The sequence below is a fragment of the Lissotriton helveticus genome, chromosome 1_1 (genome assembly GCF_964261635.1).
Source record: "Lissotriton helveticus chromosome 1_1, aLisHel1.1, whole genome shotgun sequence".
In the NCBI taxonomy this organism is placed as follows: Eukaryota; Metazoa; Chordata; class Amphibia; order Caudata; family Salamandridae; genus Lissotriton; species Lissotriton helveticus.
In genome coordinates, this window is record NC_136057.1 from 1,001,082,322 (window position 1) to 1,001,103,740 (window position 21,419).

Sequence of the window (21,419 nt, forward strand, 5' to 3'; positions counted from 1 at the left end):
AAAATGATGCTCTACTTTCTCCACTTTTATTGTACCAGCAGCCATTTTAAGAACATTAACAAACTACATTTCCCATGAAACATAGGGAAAAACTGAAATGTCAGTCCATCGGATCACTGACAAAATATCAATAACAACAAGATCGTGTTACACAAATATCGGGACATAATTACTGTTGTCAATAAGATAGACTTCCTATCTTCATAATGGTAAATACAAAAATATTGAAGAAAATATTGTCAAAAATATAAAATTACATGAATACTAATAAATAAAAATTACTATTTAATTTATTATAAATAAGTTACTTCTCACCCATTTGCATTTAAATCCACAACGGGCTACGGAGCTAAAAAGCAAGATTTTAATTAAATTACATTTTAATAAATTAAATATTTTTTATTTATTAGTATTTAATTACTTCCCACCCTATTCCCCTATAAACCCACAACCCATCACGGAACTAAAACGCAAAATTTTATTACAATGAATAATTATTAAAAATGGAACACATATATTAAAAAACAAAATCAATACTTACACAAAATAATAGAGCACATACATTTAAAATACATACTAAAATACATAACACTAAAAAGCGATATTTTTCACAACTATATTTTGGCAAAATCTATTAATGACTTCGATATGTTTTAAAGCGATATTTCTTATCTTAAACTCTATATTCTTGACCACGATATTCTTGCTGCCAATATTTGTTACTCAAGATTTCCAACTCAATATTACTGCAAGTTGACATTTCCTACTCAATATTCTGACTGTACATCCAGGTCATCCAATCAATATGCAGGAGCTCCCTTTAAACTCCCTTTTTAACAATCCTGCCACTTTTTTCTTCATGCAAAAGTAGCCGTATCCATCCTTTCTAGTCCTGTGTAGACGATTCTGCCCCTGTGAGAAACAAAATCAGTTGTGGTAAAAACAAAAAAGACCCTCTTCGAAGGAGCTGAAATACGAAGAACTTATCATCAATACATGAGTACCAACCCAAACATCATGGCATGCACTATCCGTTAATAACACTTGCACAGAAGTCAATAGAATATCTTGAAGACTGGGTACCTACTCCAAACCAGAGCTTTCCATCCATACACCAGTCCTCACTCTCCTCACAGGGCTGGATAAATGGTTGGTGGCAAACCCAACAAGAGGATGGACGGAGTGCAGAAACTTGTCAAATACTCACCCCCAGTTAAGAGATTTGGGTTACATTCATTGTTCTTTTGCACATCATGTCAACCCAGTGTAGACCCAGCTGTAGGCAAATCAGTCTTGACGGTGCTCTCCCTGGTAACAGTCCAGCCCGAACTGCCAGGCAAGGTACTCCTGTCAAGGTACCAAATTATGATTTCCTAGAGAGCAGAAGATTAATCAGCTGTTCTCCTCTACCAGCAACAGATAAATATACATCGATCTCCAGTACCAGCAGGGGGAAGGTGGAGTGGATAACCAAGAGATCCTCAACGTCACCTGTTTCTTGCTTCTAGACAACTTTTTCTACTGGCCATTTCTGCAGGAATAACTAGAATAGATTATCACAATAGTTATTAGGGACACGCTAACTAACTTCTTCCTTAGAGACACACATTAGCCTGAACAATTATGTGACTTATACTTAGTCCCACTAATTACCTTATCTCTATTGAGGGTTAACTTCTTTCTTTATTATTCTTGAATAATCATCTAGATCAATTGATGCTGAGGAGTATAAATAGTCTCATAATAATTAAGTAGTTTTCCTGGTGAATTGTTGGTTAAACTTGCCGATGTTAAATATATTTCTCTTGACTCGGTTATATTGATGCAGCTGATGATATAGAGATTTATATTTATATAGTGATAATTACTCTTTAGTAAAATAGGCTCTATTTTTTTCTATTTGATTAATTACTTCCTGCTGTTAAATTGAACTGTCTTGGTATCTTCCTTTAGAAAATATAATGTTGTCACTTGTAGTCTTTGTATTTCTAAGAGTCATTCCAATGTTCTTACTCTGGAATGACTTCTTATTTTTAACAGGGATTTATGTCCCTTTACTATTTGAAAACACTCAGGAGCTAACATTAGTCTCCTGAAGACTCTCACTCAAATTGTTCATAGACAGCCCTAAGACTTCTTCTCAGACACTACTCTCAGACTCCAAACTCGGTTGCAAGATTTAAACTGCTCACCCAGGTTCAGGAAATGCTTCTGCTCAAGCGCAGAATCACAACACTGCTCTTCTTGACTCTCTGAATGTGTTACACATGTGCAAACTAAACGCTGCTCTCCTCTACTTTAAATATGCACTGCACATGTGCAGAACAAAACTCTCCTCTCAGCCGAAGTTTCTTTCTTTTTTTTGTGTGTGTAAAAATCTCCTTATGAAGATGAGCCAAATGGAGACACTACCGTTCTCCTCAGGGAATCAGTTGAAGTATGTAGAATGCTGCTCAAGCGCGCACATTATCTGAATTCTGCCCTTAATGACTAGACTGCTGAATTCTTCCCTTCTGAGCGATGGCATCCATCTTTGGATGACCTCCATCATGGCCCTGTATGCTTTAATACATCTTACCACGCACAACCTGAGAGTCTCCGCCAAAGCAGGGTGATACTCAGTGCGAGAATTACATTTTATTCCTCTAGATATTTGGAAAGTAACCCCATTAGGGATAAATATCCTACCTCTTATGTCCAGGCCTCTGACTTCCGATACACGCCTTAAAGACACCAGACATAGCAGTGTAGCCAGTTTTGCTGATAGCTCCTTTGTAGAAAGATATTTGTTGCTCGTCCAGGAGAGAAACTGCTTAAGCACTTTGTTAACATCCCACAGGAGTTAATACCTCTGTTCTGGAGGTAACAATATTCGAATGCTTCTAAGCAATTGCCGTACAAGCTGGTGTTCGCACACAGAATGACCAACATTAGGGGCATGTCCTGCTGAGATTGCCGAATGGAAGGTATTGACTGACCTAGAGACCTTGCCATTCGAAGGTAGAGAGGCCAGAAAGTTCAGAATGTGAACAATTCTGCCCCTTTGGGATCCAAGTGTCTCTGCTTACACCAACCCATCCATTGTAACCAAGCCGATTTATAGTGCTTGACGGTGCTGTCGGCCCAAGCTCTCGAAAGTAAGTCTGCAACCTGTTATTCTAATTGAATAAGGTTAGTTCTATTGTGCTAGTTTATCTAATAGATTTAAATGGCCTGCTGGTACTATAAAAGTGGAGAAAGTACATCATAATTATCACTTCTCATCCTGGCATAGAATTTAAAACGTTTAGACATACATGGGCAGACTTTAATGTTCCTGAGATGGAGAGATTCTACCATATACAGTTGCAACACTGGGTTGTTGATCCAGAGTTAAAGCATAGTGCTACCAAAGTATATATAGAGTATCTTCTTTGGCATTTTTTATATTTATAAAGTGCTGCCGCAGTCCGTGCAGGTAACAGCAGTGGGGCCAGGTAAGGGGGGATTTCGAGGGAGGATGCAGAGGGGAAAATTAAATAATTATTTTCCCTCTGCATCGTCCCTAGAAATAACCCCTTAACCGGCCCCATCGCCGTTACCTGCACCTACTGCGGCTGAAAAAGTGCTGAATATTCTGCAGTCAATGCTCTATAAAATGCAGTTTGAAAGAGAATTGAGTGATCAACTAGATGATGACCATTTGGCGAGGTGTTGTCTAGATGAAATAATTTGGTCAGACATGCTCAGGGTTGGGAAGCACCCTACAAAATACATTGTTTATTGGCATTACATTCAGATTGCCTTTAATGCTTTTGCTATGTCCCTCAAAAACTCTTGAAGGAGGGGATACTGGAAGAGTGGGTACATCCCACACATCCTACAGGCATGTGCACTCATTTTGGGAAGACCTGTTTGATTATAGACAGATGGCCAAAGGGAATGGATGGCAAGTGAGATGCCGATAAGCAGCCCTGTTGCTGATCTCGCTGGAGAGGAATTGATCCTTGTGTGCTACAGTAGGCAAGATAATCTCCCGTCAACTGTTAGCATAAAAAACTTATTCAGACTGGAGGGAGCGGCTTAAATGCTGTCATTTTAGATGTGGTTGGAGGATGCCTGTGTTTTGTTGGGGATGGAAAAGTTGGCTTACAGCACACAGAATAGAAAAACTCTTCTGGAGGATATGGCATCCAGTGGTGGTGAACTCAGCCCATGATTACAAAGATAGGTTTTCACCAAAAATACTGCAGGTGCTCAGAAACCTGGTTAAGGACATAGTTTGAGTCTCCCTGGTGAACAAGGGAGTTGAGCCTCAAATCAAGGTGCTTGTGAAGTGCAAGGGCTTGTTCTTATTACATAGAGCGAGGGGTGGTCTGAGCTTCAAACTTGGGTAAGAGGAAGTTCAAAGGCTGGGAGGGTGGGGTTAGGTTTAGTTTGGTAGGGAACAAAAGGGGTTATAAAGTGGGGTACTTAGGTGGTTGTTTAACGTTTTCTGTGCTCAGTGCTGTCAAATATTTTCAGACAAAAGCCTCAATGAAAATTGTTGGCAGTTAAAGTAAGGCATAATTTGCAAATGTTGCAGAAAACATCTAAATATGTTTTAAAAGAACAATTTAGTTTAAGATCTTCTGTAACAAAAGCAGTGCTCAGTGTGGGAAGCAAACCAACAAAATAAACCTAGGTTATTTTAACTTTTACATGACAGTACTTAAAAAAAAAAAAATTAATAATGTTCTAAAGAGCTGACACAATTGAGGGACATCAAAAGGTGCTGGGTATATCCATGAAGGAGGGAAGCCAGAGGTATTACTTAAAGAATGACTTACTTTGAGAAAGAGATGTCTTTAGTTGCTTTTGGAAAAGAGGAGGTATTGGGATTGTAAATTTAGCTCTACTTTTATGTTATTCTATTGTGGGTGGAAAGGGCACTGCGTGTCCCTTACAAATCAAGGTTTGGACCTGTCCTGTGACCTAGAGGGGCACTCTAGCTGTGCCCTCTTAGCAGTTACTAGACTACTGTCCCTGTTCTGGGCGTAGCACATAAAGTGCTTGTGGCAATGTACAGTGTTTAGTTTGACCAGACTTTTTGATTTGTGTCAATGCAAGTCTGGCCAACTGACTCCTCTTGTGCAAAGTTCTGCTGTTATGTGAAACCCTGAACCTTGCACTGACATCCATATGCATGTCGAATACAAGTGCAATAATCGTGTAATAACTTGTTTGGTAGTAGGACTCTTTGTGTGCCTACTGAAAGCAGTGGGAATCATTGTGGATGCACTTGGCTCGAGCACAAGATAGAGTTGGACGACCAATCAAAAGTGCATTGGTGTCCCTGGTGGTTAGAGACCCATACACTGAAGTGAGGAGAATGGAGAAAGGACTACATTTAGAAATCTAGGAGATCACTTGCTAGCAAGGGTCTGCTGATTAGTAGTTCCTGAGCATTGCTATTTGGTAGCTGTTGACTGCTGCGCTTTTGCATTTGCTCCAGCTCCCTACTTGAGAAGCTCGTGGTTGGTACCCTGGGTTAAGTACGAAAAGGGTTGTACTTATGCATATGGTTGTGCAATAAAAGGTAGTCCAGGGCTGTTTCTTAAATTCATTTGAATACTAAGCTCTGGGTTTTGGAATAATTATTTGCTTGATACACATCCAGTGTGAAGAGCTTTTAAAGTTGGGGAGATATGCTCCGCACCTTTGATTACAAATATAATGTACTGCAGTAAAGTTTTAAGGAAAGCCCCCATGTATAATTTGGAGTAGTTGTGCATCATGGCTTTGGCATGGGTGATTCGATCAGGAGTCTGAATTAACCCGTTGACCGCACCGCGAATTCTGTCGCGGTGCGGGCGATTTAATTAGTGGGCTGGGTTGGGACGGCCCCGGCCGTCCTCCGCACACGCCCACCATCACGTGAGACGGCCGGGGGCCATCCGCAGCACCGAAAGGGTTAAAGGGAGCCTACCTCTGATTCAGCTGCCTTGGGGAAAGTATGTCTTATGTTAGAGTTAAACTGGGGGAGGGGAAAATATAGGTTGTTAAAAAGAGCTCTGATTTTTTACTGAATTAACAGGAGTGGGAGGGGAGACCAGGAAGAGTGGTCAGATCTAAGTTAGTCTTTGGTTTTTTAGTGCTGAGAAAAAGAGTCTTTGATTTTGTGGCGTTCATCTAGAACCTGTCGTCGATCATCCATTGTTTTTTTTTTAAATTACTTGATTCGGTCTAACATAGCTCTGCTTTGTTATACTTAATATTTTTGAGTATCAGAAGCTTACCAATGATAACTGATATTAAGTCTCATTGTAAGGGGCACCAAGAAGGTATTGAAGAGGGTTGATGAAAGGGTTGAACCTTGAGCTTCTCACACCACGCATCACCTGAAAGTTTGGATAAGACAGGACCTAGGTTTACCTGATGGGTAAGGTTATAAAAGCAAGATCTGAAGCATTGGGGTTTTACTCCTAATGTCTGGATAGATAAGAAAGTTGTGTTAAATCAGAAATATGCTAATTAATGCACACAGTTTTGATTTAAAATTATCCCTTTCAGTTTGGTGTGCAGATATGTTAACTGCATGCAGTTTCTATTCATATTTAGGGTTTGCTGCATGGCAATGTCTGTATCAAACTGGAACATATAAAGGTGTTCCTTTTAGTTTTAGATTTGAAGATGAAATTGCTAAAGAAATGTAGTTTGCAGTGGGAAGGACTTTGGTAACAGGGCATATTTTTGTTTATTGTAAATATCTGCTTGTTCTGTTTCATTTCTTCTTGATAGAATGCAAGTTACAGCCCTCCTGGCTCCTCACCGTACCCCAGCAGCATTGGTCCAGTGGACGGTGGCTTGCGATCCAGATACCGGTCATGTCCATCCAGCTATACATCTCCTACTGGTAAAGAAGACTATATGTCTGACCTAAAGTCTCTGGACTGCTTCCTACGCTGTGAAGAAGAGAAGCTGCATCGTGCTCATCTAGGTGAATATAGCATTCGTCTCCCTGTAGAAATCTGCATTCAGTCTAAACAGTAATTTTGTGTTTTTATTTAGCAGCAGTTTGTCCTTTGTGTTAAAGAAAAGAATGGCAAATATAAATATTTATTTTTGGTGGTTAGAAAGTACATTACATACTGTAGGGAGAGAATAGAATGAAGAGGCAGATTATTTGCTTAGTGGTCACTTGTAAGCACCATTCCAAATGTCCATAAACGAATACACTCCTATTTCATTTATTTTACCAGTTCCCAATGAGATGGACTAAAAAAAAAACTCCGTGGGTGAAGTAGGGAGGTAAATGGATACATAGGGGCTGATTACGATGGCGGGCAGATCACCATCGTAACCTGATTTACCCACTCCATATTATAATGGCGGGGGTATCGCGGCGGACCCAAAGTGCGTTTGCAATTTTTTCGGCAATCGTCCCGATTGCCGACCGGGCGGACTTGGGCCACAATATGGTGGCGGTGCCTAGCAGGCACCGCCATCCATATTAAGATGCTGGGATAGAAAGGCTGGCGGGGATTTGCTATGGGGTGCCCTTGGGGGCTACCCATGGTACCCCCCCTATTTCCATGCACAAGGTGACAGGCACCGCGCAATGCCTGCCACGCTGTGCATGGAAATGCACAACATGGCAATTTGGCATTGCGGCGGGTGCTGCGGTAAGCAGCACCCGCCACAATGTTAAACTGCGGAATGCGACCGCCAGGGTGGTGGTTGCATCCTAATTTGCGGTGTGGGACCACCGCATGTCTGGCGGCCGGTCCCAACACCGTGGGGATGGCCGGCAGACTTAAGTCAGACCGCCATCCTAACCATCGCCATAATGTGGGATTCAATGGTTACCCATCAATGTCTTCTTCCCATCAAAATTCCATGCCAGTGCTTGATTCCACACTGTCTGTGAAATCAAATGGGTGGGAACAAGAAGTTTATTGAACGCAGATGGAAGCAGTCTAAAGGGGAAATTACCCCTTCTAGATATCTGTAGTTGCCTTTATTTCCACACATTTTAATATTACTGTATGGGAACATTATTGTTTTTGTGGTATGAATTTGTTACAAGGTTAAAGACGAAACCATATTTTTGTATAAGCTTATGCTTTTTGTCTGAGCTGACAAGAAATGCACTCAGTGGTTTTGATCTTACTAACTAAAACTTTATTGTAACAGGATCTGATAAAATGGCATTACCTGCCCTGCTGAGCATACATAGGAGGTTATGGCTGAGGCATATGCCAGGTATCAACATGTTACTATTGACTGCTTCAGGACCTTGAATACCCCCTCCATCAGGTAGCAAACAGAAATAGTCTCCCTCACAAGATTATTTTGTAGGAAACAAAATGTCTTTAGTGGATACACTGCATCCAGCGAGGAGATGGGTACTGCAGACCTCAACTCCGCAATAAGCCCAATGGATATCTGGGAAGTGGCAGTGATTACTACCTGACGATATTGATGCACACATCTTGGAATGATTCTTGGCCCACGTTTTCCAATTCAACTTTGAGTTGACAGGAGAGAGTCTGGCAAATTTACTATAAAAGAGAGGCCAGAGGAAGGCGAATGTTAAGCATGCTGGAGGGAAACATTGAAGAGATGAATGAGAAGGAGAGGTAAGGGGAAAAGCTTGATTGTAAGTGAAGAGAGAAATGTGGAAGATAGAGAAGAACAAGGCAGGAGTAGAGTGAAAAAGCTGAATGTGGGGGAGAGGTCCAAACATAAGTGCAGAAGAAAGATGAGTGGAGACGAAGTTGGAGAGGTGTGGTGGAGAGGAGATAAAAGCACAAAACATGATGAAAGTGGGCCTCACATGGCCCTTCTGCTGCACAACCAGCAACCATAGTTGCCACGTCTGAGCAGGAGACGCTGTCTTAGAAGGGAACTGGGCAGTACATATGCACCCTGTGAGGAAACACAGTATATTATATGTGTGGTTGTGCAATCTCCTTGTGTAATACACTTGTGTAATATACTTGCCAACCTTTTTAGGACCCTTGGGATTCGTTTAAGCCCTAGCTGTGGCTCTGAGTAGCAAGGCTTACATTAAGGAGCAAGTGTAAAGCATTTAAACTCGCCAAAACTACTGAAGAAGAAATCTGACACCAATTTATAAAAATGGACTGTATTTTTAGAGACCACTACGAAAAAGATCCTGTGGAGGGCTGCAGAGATATTGAATTCATAAGATATAGTAAATCGGGTAATTTCACTCCACTGTGAACAAGCATTGAGAAATTCAACACATTTGACACTTGGTAACGTTTTCACCAAAATGTTAGGTGACCAATTCCTATGGGGAGCCAGTCAAGGGGACCAGCAAGGACCTCAGACAGTTAGCTCAGTAGGTGAACCAGTTCAGTCAATTCCAGACAATTATCTGTTGCAGGGCTTTCTTATGGAAGTGGTTCTGAATCAAGGGATGAAGGATGCTGAAGAGGCTCCACGAATGCTGTGGATGCAATGCGGTAGATGGGTTTTTGCTGTGACTGCTCCTCAGTCCACAAAGTGGGTGAGGCAGTCCTGTTTACAGGGTCAATATCCCTTGAAGTCTTCTGGGCACTGGCAGAAGTCCAGTCACCACTAGACTGCTAGTCTCCCAGTATCGCAGACACAGGCCAATCCTTTCTGGGTTGATAAGTTGTTCTCTGGGGGTCCCAGCTTCACCTGAGCGACACTCCTGGGCTCAGCAAACTTGTGTTAAACTTTCTGCATCGGGTCCTGATCCCTGGCACTGCATGTTGGCTTTTTGAAGATTTTGGATTGCTAATTTGTCCCAGCAGTCTTCTCAGCTCTTGTCTCTAAGCTGTGAACAGTAGACCAGCTCCTCTGACCATTGGGTCTCTTTGCGTGGGTTGGCTCTGGAGACGGCTTCTCCTCGAGCAGGACAGAGCATGAACAGTCCCACTCCTTTGCCAGGAACTATGCATTAGTCATCCTTAAACACCTCTTTATTCACAGCTTTCTTATTACCTCAGGAGTAAGCAAGGAATGACACCTCATGCATTACGAGTCCGGATGAAAAGAAGATTTCTTGTTTATTGTGACCATTTCTGTTACATATTTGCTGGCTGTGCGTTTTTATTTACAGGTGTATGTTTCTTTTTTCTTCTACATAGAAATCATCTGTTCGAGGCAAGTGAGTTGTAGATCACATACTTTGCATACTCCTGCCATCTAGTGTTGGGTCCAGATGTTTGCAAGTTGTTTTTCTTTGAAAAATTCTCGGGAGTCACGGGGTTGGTGACTCCTCCTTTCGGTGATAGTGCGCATGGGCATCGACTCCATTGTTAGATTGTATTTTTCGGCCATCGGGTTTGGGCGTGTATTGCTGCACTCCGTTTCGAAGCCGTTCTTGGAGTTCCCCTCGGTGCGCAATCCACTCTACCCACGTCGGTATTGTTTCGAACACGTATCCCACTTCTCAGCAAATCGTATCTGTCGAGGAAAACCTCTATTTTGATCAAAGATCTAAGGGCAGTCTGTCCAGCCTAACTTCGTTGGTCCACTTCGCAGTCAATGGTACAGACTCCATTCAAATTCTGCCATCGGTGCCATGCCAAGTATCCGCTCACCGACTCGCACGAAGTGTGCAACTTGTGCTAGTCACCGCAGCACAACAAACAGGACTGCGACACGTGCAGATCGTTCCAAGCAAAGAAAACAATCCTTGACCGTCGCGCTCGACGTCCCGAGATGCAGAGTCAAAACATAGAGTACATTCTGGATATCTTCGGCGAAGGAGCCGAGCATGAATTTGATGCACAGGGGAATCCAGAATCGGACTCGGAGTTGGAAGAATACTTGCCACATGGTCAACGAACCATGAGTACCAAACGCCCCTTAACCCAAACTCCAACTCGGCCAAAACAAAAGGCTTTGGTCCCACCCCTGCCTTCGGCAACGGTCGGCACCGACAAGATGTTTCCTATACCCCGCCCTCAGGCTCGGCACCAAAATACGTCTCTAAGCCTTCCGGCTCAGGATTGAGTCAGCCGAAATCTGGCACAGAGCTGAAACCTTCAGTCTCGAAGCTGGAAACCAATTTGGAGCTGATATCGTTGACACTAAAAAACAAAGCCTCCTTCGGCACTGAAACCTTCTTTGCCAAAAAGTGATTCCACCCTGGCAACGAAATCCTCTGCGTCAAAACCTAAAATGGTTCCTCCAACGCTGCGAGATCTGATTTTTGACTCGGCCACCACCAAAATTGGAGCCAAAATAAAAGGAACTTTAATAAATCCAGATACAGGACGTGTTCTTACCAAGTCACCTCAAACGCAAACCTGAGTCGAAGGACTCACTTTTATTCCTTTCAAGAGGAAGAATGTGGGTACTAACCCTTTCCCTCCTCCTCCACTACGTTTCCCTACACCAACCTCTCCACTTTTGAGTCATTTACTGATTACACCAACTAACTCTCCACCACCACCTGATGATGATGAGGGGAGTGGGGGGGGGGGGGTGTCAATAGTTTACCAGTAGACCGCTGGAAGGATTATCACACAGATTCACCTACAGATAATGACCCAGATCTTTACCCTGCAAAGCCTTCCCCTCCTGACGACAATGTAGGATATCTAGAATTACTTGCTAGAGCTGCAGAATTTCATGAGGTACAGTTACACAAGGGCTCTTTAGAGGAAGCTTTCTTATTTGAAACTCTCGCCACACAAAGGGTTAGTCACACTCTACCTATGCTTAATGGCATGATGAGACATGCTGAGGACATATTTAAAGATCCAGTGCAGGCTCGCATTCTCACCCCCAGGATTGATAAAAAATATAAATCTTCTCTCTCAGATCCATTATTTATTAAACGACAGTTGCCACTAAACTCTTTGGTGGTCTCTAATGCCCATAAACGGGCCAATTCACAGACTACAGGTGATGCTCCTCCTCCAGACAAGGAGTCGAAACTATTAGACGCCTCTGGTAAACGAGTAATCGCCCAAGCAGCAAATCATTGGCGCATTGCTAACACCCAGGCCCTGCTAGCCAGATATGACTGGGGCACATTGAGATGAAATGGAGCAGTTGCTACAACACCTCCCAGATGAGCACAAAGACAAAGAGCCCAGGATTTAGTCCAGGAAGGGAAGCTCATATCCAATGCCCCAATAAGATGTGCTTTAAATGCTACAGACACCGCAGCTAGAGAGATCAACACTATTGTGTTACTAAGAAGACATGCATGGTTGAGGATTTCTGGTTTCAAACCAGAAGTCTATTTTAAATACTCCTTTTGACAAGGAACCTCTCTTCCGGCCAAAAGTAGGTAAGTCATTAGAAAAAATGAAAAAAGACACAGAGGTAGCCAAGTTCATGGGAGCTTTGCAGTCTCCCTCTAATCTGGGCTCCTTTTGTCGCTCCTCCTACCATGGAGGGTTGAAAACCATGTCCTCAGACTATACTGCCACCTCTTACAAAGGCAACACTCAATCTTCCTCTACAAGGGGTTTCTTTAGAGGAGGATATAGAGGTAAAAGCAACAAAGGTCGAGGCAAGGGTTCCGCACAGTGTAGTTTCCCCTCCCCCCGAAGCAGTGACTTGACTACACATGTCTTGCAGTAGTCGCAGCACATCTGAGAAGACAACAGATCCATGTCTTCCCATACCTGGACAAATGGCTCATCAAAGACCGTACTTACCAAATGTGTCCAACACACTCAATCCACTATTCACTTACTTCACTAACTAGGGTTTACAGTGAATGCGTTGAAGTCTCATCTACAGCCTTCCAACACACAAACTTATCTGGGAGCCACGATAGACACTCTCCAAGCTCTAGCCTCTCCCAATGCTGCCAGGATTCACAGTCCCTTCTCACTTAATTTAAGTCCAATCAATCATTGCCAGCAAGAGTCTTCTCTGCTAGACATGATGGTGTCGTGCATTATAATTGTTCCCCATGCAAGACTTCACATGCGTCCACTTCAATAATGCTTAGCAAGTCAGTGGAACCAGTTGCAGGGTCAGTTAACCAATCTAGTGTTGGTGGATGGCCGCACCCATCGCTCCTGCAGTGGTGGAACCCACGAAATGTATCCAAAGGGTGGCCCTTTTTCAACCCTGCTCCACATACATTGCTAACAGCAGATTCATCGCTGACTGGTTGGGGCGCTTACCTACAGAGTCACACAATCCAAGGATTATGGACTCTAAAGTACAGGAGCCTACATATCAATCACCTAGAGCTACTAGCAGTGTTTCTAGTGCTCAAAGCCTTTCAAACTCACCTTATAGGCAAAACTACCTTAGTCCACACAGACAACAAAACTGCTATGTACAACATACAAAAACAGGGGGGTCACACTCTCTCCAACTGCGACGCCCAGCACATGCCATTTGGAAATGGGCCATACATCACAAAATGTATTTCCTAGCAGAACACCTTCCAGGAGTAACTAATCAAATTGCACACCTTCTCAGAAGACAGAGACCGCAAACCCACGAGTGGAAACTTCATCCCCAAATTCTTCTTCCCTACTTTCAGGAATAAGGGATTTCCTCAAATAGACCTGTTCGCCACAGCTCAAAGCGCAAGATGCCCAAGCTTCGCCTCCAGGTTCCCACACCCGCTCTCCAAAGGTAATACCCTATGGATGAACTCGTCAGGGATATTTGCCTATGCTTTTCCGCCTCTCCCTCTCATTCTGCTGAAAGTTCAAAAGCTCAGTCAAACATCCCCCAGACTGATTCTCATAGCTCCCACAGGGGCACGTCGACCTTGGTTCACCACCCTGCTGGAGCTGCCAGTAGTTCCACACCGAAAGCTGCATCTCAACTCCAGTCATGGAGAAATCAGGCATCCAAATCCCAAAGAACTCAACCTGGCGATTTGGCTCCTGAAGTCATATAGTTTGGTTATTTACAATTACCACCAGACTGTATGAATATCCTAAAAGAGGCTAGGAGACCTACTACTACGACATGTTATGCAGCAAAGTAGAAATGTTTGTTATATATTATAACAATATCAATCCCCTTGATGCTTCAGTACAAAACATGTTATCTCTTACACTTACAGCAATCTGGATTAGTTTATACATCCATTCAATTTCATTTAGCAGCAGTAGCTGCAAACTTACAAAACAGACAACACTTCTCTCTATGCAGAGTACCAGTGATTAAAGCCTTTATGGAAGTTCTAAAGAGTAATACCACCAAGAGCTCCACCTGCACCAATATGGAATTTGAAAATAATCCTTACAAAGCTAATGGGATCACCTTTTGAACCAATGCACAAGTGTCAACTACAATTACTCTCATGGAAGTTTGCTTTTCTTTATTGCAATCATTTCCTTAAGGAGAGTTGGTGAACTCCAGGCACTGACTATACAAGAGCCTTTCTTTCAACTTCACAAAGACAAGGTGGTTCTTCGAACCAATCCCAAATTTCTTTCAAAACTGGTTTCTGCTTTTCACATCATCCAATCGGATGAGTTACCTGTGTTCTTTCCTCAACCTGATTCTGTAGCAGAACGAGCTGTACGCACACTTGATGTTAGAAGAGCTCTACTATATTATGTAGAAAGAACAAAATATTTTCGTAAGACAAATCAGTTCTTTGTTGCTTTTTCTTCACCACACAAAGGCAATCCCATTTCTAAATCATGTATTGCAAGATGAATTGTTAAATGTATCCAAACATGTTACATAAAAGCAAAAAGAACATTTCTAATACCCCCTAGAGCGCATTCCACCAGCAAAATAGGGGCTATTATGGCCTTCTCAGGGAGTATTCCCTTGGATGACATCTGTAAGGTAGCAACATGGTCTACACCACACACATTCACCAACGCTATTGTGTAGATGTGCTAGCGAGGCAACAAGCTAATATAGGCCAGGCAATATTTAAACCACTTTTTCAAACGACTGCAACAGCTACAGGTTAGCCACCACTTTGGGGCAATACTGTAGTATAGTCTATGGAAAGCAAGTGATCTACAGCTCACATGCCTCGAACGGAAAATGTTACTTAACCAATAAGCATCTGTTCTTGGCATGTAGAGCTGTAGATTCACATTCCCTCACCCGCCTCCCGGGGTGCCTATACCTGTTGCAATTCTTTCTTATCTTACATATATACGCATGGACATCTCTATTCTACCTTTACTAACTCCGTTCTCACCCTCTGCGGGAAAACAATGGAATCTATGCCCAATCACACTATCACCGAAAGGCGGTGTCCCCCTACCTCGTAACTGGAAATACTTCTTCGAAGAAAAACAACTTTCAAACATGCGGACCGAACACTAGATGGCAGGAGTATGCACAGCATGTGAACCTACAACTCTACATGCCAAGAACAGATGCTTACTGGGTAAGTAACATTTTCCTTTCTGTTGTTGGTGTCAGTTTTATTAGTGATGAACCACAGTGATCTAATGTGTTTTGCTAAAAAGAACTCTAAACTGCAAGTTGGGATTGTCACAGGACATCTGCGCTTCCGTGGCTGCAGGAAAAAATAGTTTTGCCATGAAAAGACATGTTAGTTGGACTATGAAGGCAAGCGGGCCACGGCGGAGGGACCAGACTGCGTTTTATCTGCCCTATTGTGTGAATTGGGTAGGGCGATTTTTGGTGCAGTGGTCTCTGAACCTTCAGTCATGGAGCATTATAATGTGCAGGGCCTGCATCCGGGCTTGATGCATGCCTGCCTGGGAGAAAGTGCGTCTCTGCAAGACCTCACATTCGCCTTCCCCACTACATAGTTTAACTTCTGCTGGAGTGCCGTGGATGTCTTTGTGCTGCTCAAAGCTACCTTAATGGACATTGTTATGTTGTTATGCTAGGGGGCTCTTCTGTAGCGCTCGACTCACCAGGGGGCATCTCTGCGCGTTATCTAAGCGAAACAGGTCGGAAGGAGAGAAAGAGGATTAATGGATATCGGTTAAAACAGGAAAGTTTTCAGATGTTTCCTGAAGTCCAAATAGGAAGTGCATTTGCGTAGAGCCAATGGGAGCTGGTTCCAGTACTTTGGGGCGACGTATGAAAAGGCTCTACCACCGATGCGTACGAGACGTATACGGAGAACCTTTAGCATTGAGGTGGTTAGTCTTTTTATTATCTCGTGCTGTATAAAGTTATAGCTCTGTACCTCGAGCTGAGAGGCCAAGGCTAGCTCCGTGAGCATTACCAGTTTTGAGCCATGCCCGCCCTATTGTCTCTTATAAAGTTGCTCGTGACAAGGATATATGGAGAAATGCTATCAGCCATGACACAATATGTGTCTCTGGGGTATATAGACCCATCTAAAAAGGCCTGGTGGAATTATTACCACAGCTGCATTTCATCAGGTCTCTGAAAGAAACTACAGTTTTCTCTTGAGACCTCTTTATTGATAGTCATGAGCATTTGAATAGTTCTCCAACGTGCGGGAGTCCTGGAGCACTTGTTTATAGAATATCTTCTTAAGTGTATACATTTTCCTTTCTTCAGGAAGACCTGCAGAAACACTTACGAAAGAACATAATATGCAGCCTAGAAACAGGCTACAGTGGTGAATTCTTCTGATTGTACTTCGAAAAGGGCTAAAGTATCCATTTAAAAGATATAATTTGAAGTAAATGTTTAACAAAACGGCTCAAATCTCTTTCACAAACCCTATTCTGTAAAAGTAAGAGATGAAGGATAATTGGACAGTGTAGCCTCATGGGCTGCTTTTATGTAAGTTTAATATAGTGACTGTTCCTTCAAGGACCCAAAGCCCACCAGTGTCCCATGCTTTCAGGACCCAAAGACCACCAGTGTCCCATCATGCTCAGCAGTTGGCAGTTGCCTCAGTTTTTCTTTTCTGGCACCTGGTGACCATATCCTGGAGCACTTAACTTGGCCTTTTAAGCTTTTTTCCCTTCAAAATGTACACATGTATTTTGGCTTAAAGTGATTCACTCAACATCTTTCATCTTTCTCTCACCCTGTAAGGCTTTTTCTGACAGAAAATTGGGTCAATTTGTCATTTAATATGCCTTCTCTGTTTGACAAGTGGTCTGCCTGGGGGAGGAAGTCCATCACAATGTCTATGTTCGCTGCCTTCCATCTAGTCATCTTTCAGAGCAGTGTCGACACTGTGAGAAGTTTTCACGACACACCCTGAGAGAGGGAGAAAATGTGCCTTCAATGTACAAAGGAATGGCTCAGACCCCAAATCCAGGTGAGATCCCCAAGCGAGGAGAGGGCCAGTCTTCTACCAGGGCTCTTACATCTGCCTCTGAGGGATGTGAAGTGTCCAAAAAGAGGGTGCCAGCTCAAAATGCCTTCTTTCCTGGTCGATCACGGGGGCTGGGGGGGTTGATATCGATACCAGGTAAGGTATCGACTTGCTCAACGTCCAGGGCTGTGTCTTTGCGAATAAAAGGCACAGATTGACATAGAGGCAAGGTATAACCCATACGCTGTTAAAGCGCACTGTAAGATCAACATCTAGGAGTGTATCAAAGTCAAGGCTGCCGCACCCATCAACCCCTGAGGAGCAGTTCTTCGTCAAGGCGTCGAGGGGATTACCATCTCTTCGTCGCAGACACAACAGAGTATGATAAAGAAGAGGTGTATCTATTCATCACCGGATTCGAAGTACTCGAGGACTTGCTCTCCTTCTTTTCATATAGTACTGCTAGACTCTTCCACCACCACCACCATTGACTCGTCCACCAACCGCACCTACCCCTCCAGCGCTAATTCCTCCATCTGAGGTACCACCAAGACCCAGATCTTGCTCCAGAATGTGCCATTATTCACATCACAGGTGCTCATAGTCTTCTAGGCGTTCTCACAATCGAAGCCTCCGATCACAAACCTTAACACGTACAACCTCCAGACATCGGTCACCGCACACAACACCCTCATCTTCATCAACAGGACAATATTCGCAGACACTGTTGTATTTCCCCACCTCCTCGCATCTCTCCAGTATATGACATCACCTTCCAGGAGGTTCTGGTGAGAGGTGCGGCAAAACCTATTATACAGATGTCGATCCACACACTTACCACATTAGTTATTCTTGAGACCTCCACCTGTGGTCCGCATCAAGACCTCTTCTTCCATTTGTGCTAGGACCTTTAGAGCTAGCAATTGAACTCCTTTCTAACCCAGCCTCAACCAAAACGGCCCGTTTGAGGCTACTGAAAAAATATAGGCCTCCTTAACAAGATCATCTATTCCTCCGATCAGATTTACCTCCTGGCTCGGTGGTCATTCTGGCGGCCATGAAGCATCACACTGCCACTCTTGCTTCTTCAGTTCCTCCTAATATGGAGGGTAAAAAACTGGACTCTTACGGTCACAAGGTTTGCAACATGGCCACAACCACCATGAAAGCGGAGGGTGCTACTGCCCTCCTGCGTTCATATGATGGAGGGCTCTGGGACTCTATGCAGCAATTTGTGGACGTCCTTCCCAGGGGCAGAAGGGAGGACTTCCCGGAGATCATTGATGAAGGTTTCATGGTGCTCATCCAGGTCATCGGTGCCATAGCTGATGACTTCTTGTTAGTGGCACGTGAATATTGTTGCAGAATTGCCTAGGTAAGGCGTTCTTGGCTCCACCTGACATACCTTAAATCTGAGTCTCAGCAAGGATTCTAATTCTTCCTTCTTTGTGTTCTACCCTCTTTGGCAGCCACACAGATGATGAGATGGCTCGCATGAAGTCTGAAATGAAGACTCTTAAGGCGGTTGGCCTAGAAAGGCCAAATGAACAAAGGCGTTCCTTCAGGCCCTCCAAGCACCAGCTTTACCCTTGGAGGGTTCAAACCCCTTATGGGTATCAGAGTTGCCAGTAGCAACGACCGTACCAGCGACGGCATTCTGGAGGGCGATCCTCCCAACAGCCCGCCCAAGGGGGTAAACCCACAACAGGAACCAGGCCATGAATCTTCTCTTCACTCTCTTCCGTTACCCACTCCAGTAGGGGGAACCATCTCACACTTTCTGGCATAGAGGCAAACACATCACAAAAGACGCCTGGGTTCGGAATATTGTTCAAAATGGGTATTGTCTGATTCACCAGTCCTCCCCGACCATACCACAAAAAACATCCAGCCATCACCTGCACATGCTTCGTGAAGAAGTCATCTTGCTACAGAAGCACACAATGGAGGGGGGTATTCCAGACCTTTATCCCCCAAAGCCCAAGTAATTAGTATATGGCTCATAGCCAGAAACGTGGATCACAGCAACTCCTCTTCAAGGTGTGCAAAATAAGAAGGCGGCCGCCCTCCGCAGGGTTCTGCAAGAAAACCACGAATGGGTACTTCAAGGTGACGTCTTGCAAGACATCTTCAGACTGTGGGGCTCTCTGCACATTGACTTGTTTGCCATGCAGAAAACAGACAATTACAAGATTTCACCTAGAGGTACTTCCAACCACCAGGGACTCTGGGGAATGCCCTATGGATCAACTGTCAGGGACATTTCTCTACACCTGTCCACCAATCCCTCTGATCCAGGCAGTCCGCCTCAAGCTGTTCTACTTGAGAGTCAGACTCATCTTGATAGCTTCATAGTGGCCGTCATTGGTGCTTTACCTTTAGCAGCGTCCACATCTCAAGCTGCCATGCAGACCAGACCTGCTAACGAAGTTCGGAGGCCAGGTGGTTCACTCCAATGTCTCCTCATCGAATTTGGCAGCATGAATCCTGAGTTAGTGCACTATGGATACTTGAACCTGGCACAAGACTGTATGGACATCCTCAAAGAGGCTAAACCAATGTCGACCTGTTGAGCATATGCCTCCAAGTGGCAGATATTTTGCATTTGGTATTCTTCCAAGAACATGGACCCTACATCTTGCCAGGAAGATGTCATTCTTCTCTACATCCTCCATTTGGCAAAATCTGGCTTGCAATTCTCTTCCATAAAGGTTAATCTGGTGTCTCTTACTACCCGCAGAAAATGCCCTTCACAAACCTCTTCTTTTCAAAATCCCAGTAATTAAAGATTTTTTAGATTGGCTGATGAAGGTCTTCCCTCCAATCGGGCATCCTTTCCTTCCCTGGGAGCTTAACATAATAGTCCTTTCTCATCTCATGCAGGGACCTTTCAGGCTCATTCATAAGGCATCCCTGCAGCATCTCTCATGGAAAACTGCTTTCCTTGTAGCAATCACACTAGCTCATAGGGTTAGCGAAATCCAGGCATTAGGCTCTAATGACCCTTATACAGTCTTTCACTCTGACACTGTTGTTATGAGGACTCGCCTGAAATTCCTTTCTGTGGTTATTTTGGATTTTCATGTCAATAAGGTAATGTCTTTACCAACCTTCTTTCAGAATCCTTCAAACCCGGCTGAAAGAACTCTTCGTTCCCTAGATATTTTATATAGATGAGACGCGTAACATATGCAGATCAGACCAAATCTTTGTCAATTATGGTCCGGTCCATGTAGGTTTAACCACTTCCGAACAGTCCATCTCGGATGGATAGTATCCTGCATACTTTTGTTGCCAGCAAGACCGCTAGACCTAAGGCCCATTCTTCTAGGGGCGAAGCAGCTACTGCCGCTTTGATGAGAAATGTCCCTATTGCCGAGATTTTTAAAGTGCCCACATTAACCAAACACTATTGTTTGGACTCTGATGCTAGAGCAGATGCTCAAGTAGCTCAAGCCTCCCTCAAAAATGTATTTGCTTAAGCCATTCCTATTCTTCTCTCCTCTGTTCTGTCCACCGCGGTTGGTAGGGATGAACTTGCTATTCTATTCAAATGTTTGGCTGTCATTGGACATCCCCTAAGAGAGAAGGAATGGTTTCTTAACTGTAATCCCAGTTTTCTCTTCAGGGAATCTCCATGAACTCGTCAGCAGCCCTCCATCGTCCCTGTTGTACATACCAGAGAAATTATTGGACTTACCTATCACTGACTCTTCTCATCAAAAAGAAGTAAGGCAACTGCCATCTGCTGCGCAAGATGGGATACTTGTGATCTCTGGGTCATTAAAGGCAGAGTCACAGTTGTGAACACACAATATCAGCCTATGAGGCTACACTGTCCTAAGATGCTTCATTTCTTACTTTCAAAGAAAAGTGTTTGTGCTGTTTTATTAAACATTTACCTTAAATTATACCTGTTATATGGGTAGTTTAATCCTATTCTAAGTACAATCTGAGGGATTTAACCACTGTAGCCTGCATAGTATGTTCTTTAAGTGTTTTTGCAAGCCTTCCTGAAGAGCGAACATCTACACTTAAGATATTTTATAAAGAAGTGCTCCGGGATTCCCGCATGTGGGCAGAACTATTCATATGTTTATGACTTCAGTGGAGATTCTCCCAGAAGAGAACCGGAATTACAGGTAAGAAAACACACCTTTCCTTCAAAGTGCCCCCCTCTACTCTTCCGCTACTTCCTTCGATTTGTGTTTTGTCCTCTTGGGCAGACGCCTTGTTAGCTCCACTTGGGTAGGGGGAGAGGGGTACTGTGGCAGGCTCA

General features: G+C 43.6%; 1 protein-coding gene across 3 annotated transcripts in view; it reads left to right on the forward strand.

The window, feature by feature from the left end:
- Window positions 1–21,419, forward strand: part of TMEM209 (transmembrane protein 209) — a 310,927-nt gene that overhangs the window by 101,518 nt on the left and 187,990 nt on the right. For all 3 annotated transcript variants that reach the window (XM_078677577.1, XM_078677562.1, XM_078677568.1), the window contains exon 7: window positions 6,760–6,958. In XM_078677577.1, the coding sequence (XP_078533703.1) occupies window positions 6,760–6,958 (199 nt within the window). The remainder of the gene's footprint in view (window positions 1–6,759; window positions 6,959–21,419) is intronic.